General features: G+C 39.9%; 1 protein-coding gene across 1 annotated transcript in view; it reads left to right on the top strand.

Annotated features, from left to right (window-relative positions):
* Window positions 1–4,512, top strand: part of LOC104951136 (protein YIPF1-like) — a 9,121-nt gene extending 4,609 nt beyond the window's left edge. Inside the window, 4 exon segments of the mRNA XM_010777769.1 lie at window positions 821–953; window positions 1,052–1,218; window positions 2,414–2,596; window positions 2,687–4,512. Coding sequence (XP_010776071.1) covers window positions 821–953; window positions 1,052–1,218; window positions 2,414–2,596; window positions 2,687–2,776 — 573 coding nt within the window. The 3' untranslated portion in view covers window positions 2,777–4,512.
* Window positions 4,513–6,264: the final 1,752 nt, after the last annotated feature.

The following is a 6,264-nucleotide window of genomic DNA, read 5'->3' as shown; positions in this document are numbered from 1 at the left end:
ATATAAAAGGATCCTGCAGCAGCAAAATCTGTCTCTAACCATCAATCAATTCATCAATTCTCTCCATGTACGTGTAGAGTGCTTACAACATAACATTCTGGCAAACATACCAACGAAACGTCCATACCACCCCATCGAAGAAATAGACGTGGCGGGTCAGAACATAACTGGCCAGGGGCAGCCTGGCTTGAGGCGGGCGGTAGATGACCATTGGGGCACGATGATCCCTCCCACTGACGCAGAGGACCCGTGGCGCTCCGTCTTACGCCAATCTGACTGGAGCTTATAACTCCTAGACTGTCGCTCTGCCGTGTTGTTTCCCCGGCGCCTTTACAACACCGGGATGAAGTGTCCTCTCCATTGCACTTGCCCGGGAATGAGGGCTCCAGCGTTGCCCAAGCTGCAGGAACCACACTTGGCCTCCGCTGGCAGGACTCCAAGGAAAGACAGAGGTCAATACGTTGGCGCAAGCATTGGCTGCAGGAGATGGCCATTGGCTCACGAGGAGCTCATCCGCTCTTTGACAGGTTTTATATTTATCGCAAATACATATGAAGTGATGCAGCGTATTTAAGATCCCCGCATTTGTTGGGAAACATACTGAGGCAAAGAGTACAACCCAGTGGCTTTTTTATTTTGGACAAAACACAACAACAACCTTATATATGCTAATAAAAATCAAAAGGCACAGAACATCTTCCAAACATCTTTTTGTTTCTTACAGCTTTAAAGGGCCAAGTTCGGGACTCAGATTTAGGCTGGAGGAAGATTGTTTGATCATGATGAGATTTACAATATTACAGAAAGTCTTCATGAACAGTTGTGTTTGTTTATAGGTCCGTTCTGGATTTGTGTGACCCTCGTGTTCTCAGTAGCGATCGGCGGAAACCTGTCCAGCTTCCTCAGTGAGAAGGGGAACCCTTCATACCACTACAGACCTCAGTTCCACAGAGGTCAGTCCTCAACAAGGTTACATTGACCTCAGTAGTTTTTTCCTACTTGTATTGAGTCATGCTGAGCCTGCAGTCTTTGTCCTGATTTTTGCTAACAGTGACGATAGCTGCACTCGTGATCTTCATGTATGCCTGGTTGGTGCCCGTTGGTTTATGGGGTTTCCTGACCTGGCGGCAAGGGGCTGAGAGGCAGATCGGAGGCTATTCATTCCTGGAGACTGTGTGTGTCTACGGCTACTCCCTCTTCATTTACATCCCAACCTCGGTAAGTCTATTACCTTTTAAAGTTTTGCTAGTAGGTTCAGTGCTTGTTCAGGATTACTTCTTGGTTTACTGTAGAATGTAGTGTAGAATTTACTGTAGAATGCACCACAGCAACTGTAGAAAGTAGTGAAAACCTCTATGAAACCTGATGTACTTATATGATTCTGTTTTCTTCAAGTTTGTATCTTCTTGGTCGAATGCACTTATTGTAAGTCGCTTTGGATAAAAGCGTCAGCTAATTGTAATGTAATGTATCGTGTCGAAGTGATATTGAAAAGAGTGTCACTCAACTGTCTGATCTGCTCCATTGTTTGACGTTCATAAGAAACACAAAGACAAGAGGGCTGGATACCTGGGTAGAATTAAAATAATGATGTGCAGAATCTCAGGAAATGCTTGGACAGATTAAGAAAAATATGAATGATTTTATCAGTACATTAGGCGAGTAGTGTTATTTTCCTTTTTAAACTGGGTTGTACACTAGTTGTTGTACCCTACTGGTTACACAAACTGTATCTCACTAGATAGCAAGTAAAGTCAAAAAGGTTGTCACTAGTTAAATAGTGACCATGATATTTTTCTCACTAGTTGACTAGCAAAATACATTTTTGTCTCACTAGTCTGGCTCCAACATGTTGGGTTTTTCCTTTTAACTAGTTAATTGTTGCCCAGTACTAGTGAGCGGCTGTAGAACACCGGTTCAATAGTATTGGCCTTTTTTATTTGTTTGTGACTAATTGTGGTGTTCAGCTTTCTAACAACAAAATTACCTGCTAGTTGACATGTATGTTCAACCAGTTAAACTAATGACCAAAACTCACTTGTCAATATTTATTTAGTGCACATAAGTGCTTAACTCAAGTTAACGAGTCAACATCTGTGCCTTGACTAATAAACATGTAACAAAGTGTATGCAACTAGTTATCAAGTAAAGGCAAAATTAACCAAACTAGTGCAAGTAGTGAATATTTTGACCTATACAAGTTAACCCGAAAAACAAAGTCTCCAGGCCATTTTGACCAAGAGAAAACGTTAGCGAACATAGCCAGGCTTTCTGCTGGCCAGGCAGGCGAGGTAACTGCATTACCACGAGTCCACAACAACACACATGCCAAACGTGAAGTAGATCAGTCCGAAAGCTGGCGAGATAATCAAAACTCAGTCACAGGATGGTTGCAATGTGCTGTCTTCTCCAGGTTCTGTGGATCATTCCCTTTGAATGGTTGCGCTGGACACTGATCCTGGTTGCCATGGTGATCTCTGGCTCAGTTCTGGTCCTCACTTTCTGGCCGGTTGTGCGCGAGGACACCAAGGTGATGGCAGTGGCTACAGTGGTGACCATAGTGGTTTTGCATACGCTGCTGGCTGTCGGCTGTAAGGTGAGTGACGGCTTCATACGGCTTACACATTTAACCTTGACAGAATAATATTACATAATGATAACAATAAATGTTTATGTTTTCTTTCAGATGTACTTCTTTCAGACAGAAGTCCATGTTACATCAGCGGCGCCTATTACCCCCACGATTAACATGACAATTGCCACGAAAGCCCACTGACCAAAAGGGTGCTGGCAGCGAGGAAATGAAGGAAGTGTCTGTTGTTTGGAACCACATGCAGCTATAAAATATGTAGAAGCCGGGGGGTTATGTGATATGTTCTATAGTAGCGTGATGAAGCGCTGGGACAGGAGTGTGGTTGTTTGTCTCATTTATCCTGAGTTGGGTCTACTGGGACACTGTAATATTTCTACATTTTTACTGTGATGTTTCAGGATGTGGTGCAACGTATTAGTCCACATAACACTGTGATTTCCCCGAAGATTCACACAAAGCTATTATTTAGAAGAATTAGTTAGAATTACTCATCAGCAGAAGGGAAAAATATCCAAACCAGTTACAATCAGAAAACCATGCAGCCAGCAATCATTACTTCTTACGAGTTATCAAAGAGACAACAAGGTATCCATCAGTACGTGTTAATATTATTATTGTTGGCAACAATAGGATCTCGTAAAAAAAAGCTATGATAAAGAACCCAGTTTTACAAAATAATTCACCAAAGCTGTTGAAACTAACATTGGTGAGGACAGGGAACTGCCACCATGATTATTTGATCATTTCATGAAGCAGGGGATTACACATTTATTTTTGTAGTTGTTTAGTTTACAAAGGATTACAAATAATTTGAGAAAATGCTCGTTCAACATTTTCCAAGTCCAAAATTACGATTTTGTAGTAGGAGGTCTGAAATATTATTTGCTGGATAAATCCCAGAATATTGTGTAAACAATACTGGGGGTTATTATCATACTAGGAAATACACAGGTTTTTCTGATAACATTAATGATAGCTTTGTTCTTTTGATCCAGAAGCCTAAAGCTAAAGTAAATAAATGGAATTCAGCTATCATTAATTTCCCTATTGAAACTTATAAACATATCATTCAAACTGTAACTACAGGCTACCAAGTAATTTTGAGTTTTAGATACCAGGAGTTTCTGACATTATTGCCACCTCCCTCGTGTATTAAAAAAAAGTGGCTGCAAGACAACCAACAATGGCATTTACATCCAATCAATTCGACACATTTTAACTGAGCAAATTAGATAATCCGCCAATCCGGGCTAGTTAAATGATGAGACTGCAAGGCTAGAAGCTATGCCTGAATGCTACGTTTTTTTGCGCTGCTGTGACATGTTAAAGAGTATAAATACTTGGGTAAACCCATGAACTCCAGCCAAAAGCAGTTATTTAAGATAATGTCTTTTTCTGACCAATTACCTTTAAAACTACTTAGTGCATTAGCTTCAGCTGTATTTTGTGTTAATTGCTAATTAGCCAATGTTAGCATGCTAATTAAGATGAACATAGCAACATAGTAAGTTAGCATTTTTCATTTATGGTAAGCTGCTGCTAACATTATTTGAGCTAACTCAGTTAGCCACAGAGCTTCTAGCATGGCTGCTGACTTTGACATGAGCTCAGTTAGCCACAAACCTGCTAACAGGGCTGAAAACTATTCTCTGTTAGTGAATAAATGACATGTCCTTAATAGTTTCTATCTAATAAATAATCAGATGGTGCGAGTTAAGAAAGTTTCAATGAACTAAGAGTGATGCACCACCTCTCCAACCTGTAAGGAACCTTCACTTACAAAATGAGTTTTTGTGATGATATTGCAGTTAGGATTCATTGTAAATTGAAAAATGTGTTTATGTTTGCAGAACTATTTATTCCCTACTGTGATGCTGTTTAGGGATTTTTGTTGTTATTAAACGTTGTGCTTCATCCGGTATTTCATCTTAATTTAATTAATTTGACAATAAGACAATCCTGAGTTCTGATTGGTTAGTACATTTCCTTTTGTACTGGAGAGCCAATGGGAAGTCTCAAATAACACATGTTGCCACCTACATCAGCATTTCATCAAACTAGTTTAAGTAAAAGTGCACGTTGTAAGCCTCACAAGTTAACTAAGAACATGGGTCAGTATATTTTTTGGTCATTGGATTTTCTTTTCACAAAAGATATTCAAAAAAAAAAGACGACTGGATATTTGATTTTTCGTTTTAAAATTGAAATACAAGGCGTTTTTCTTTATCATGGTAAAAAAGGGATTTACTAAACTTAAAAAACGGGATGATTTTCATTTTCTACTTCTCAAAACAAAAAATAAAATCACTAGAAAATAGAAACAAAAAAACTACCGTTTTTTCATATTCTGCTACCGGAAGTTACCTTAATAAATAAGAGCGCAGACGAAACACACCGAAGTAATTTCAAAACAAAAGCACTCGTATGCTGAAATCACACTTGTAATCACTACAGTATCATGTTGAAGGAACGGGAAGGTTCTAGCTGCGGCCCCGGACAGAGGAGGTTGAACCTGTAGGAAGTTGTACTTCCAAATATGGTCAGAAGAGAGCACGCCCAACACGTGAGACGCTGACGCAAGGATATTTACGGAGACGAGGGCTGAAGTCCAAGGTTGCGGTCGGATAGTTTAAAAATCAGCTCCTAAGTTCTAACCCTATCTCCTATTCCTTGACCTCTGAGTGAAACGTCACAGGGTTAAGGGATAGTGGATAGGAGAATTCAAAAGGATTTAGGACTAGAGACTGCGGTACTTTAGAGAAACCGAATGCACTTTCACTATCCGACGTGTTTATGATGCGCCAGCGGACGTCATTTTGTGCCTCTGCTGCTGTGGGGGAACTATGGAAACTACAGTTTTCTATACAGCGGACTACAACATGGATGTATAATAAGAACGACGGACTCATCTAGAGACTGCACCGTGCTCTGATGCTGTTGCTTTATGCTTTATGAACAACAGAGAAACATATTCTTCATGACCAAAGTTGGAATTGAAATAAAAAAGGAAAGTGAAACGTATGCTCATCACCCTCTCCCTCCAGTCCACATTAATACAAATGATCCCAATACGTATGATTGTATGAAAATGTCTTAAAATAAATACAAATGTATTTATTATAAAAGTTAGTCCTTAACATCTATCACTGTGTATATCACCATTCAAACATCTTTTAAAATTGAACAAACCCCACACAGCTCAGTGAAATGTTGACTTTATTTGATCATTTCAGTAAAAACTAACGTTCATATTTCTCTTTTTGATTATAATACTGATGAACGTTCAAAACAAAGCACTTTGGCAACTTACCACATACGTTTTAAAATGCTTAATAAGCACCGTAACTTTCATGATATAATTTCTCCGTCATAATCGTTTGTGTCCATGAACGGCCGACTGTTGTGTGACGTCAAATGCTGCGGCTGCAAGGCATTGTGGGCAGCATTTTCTCCTCTCCTTTCGGTTAGGGAGGTCCAGTGGTTCCTAAGCTAAATGAGGTTATAAAGGAAGTTTGAAACCTCCTTTCCTATCATTTTAGAGAATTCGAATGGCACTTATCATGGCTGCCACTGAGGGACTTCCGGGTCATTTCACTCGGTTAGGAAGGTTCCTAAGCTAAATGGACTATTCGAGTGCAGCCATGGTGTAGTCCTAAACGATAGCTGGGGAT

This window comes from Notothenia coriiceps, unplaced genomic scaffold (assembly GCF_000735185.1).
Source record: "Notothenia coriiceps isolate Sejong01 unplaced genomic scaffold, NC01 NC01_scaffold00018615, whole genome shotgun sequence".
Lineage (NCBI taxonomy): Eukaryota > Metazoa > Chordata > Actinopteri > Perciformes > Nototheniidae > Notothenia > Notothenia coriiceps.
Note: the sequence above shows the minus strand (reverse complement) of the source record. Positions and strands in the feature narration are given on the sequence as shown.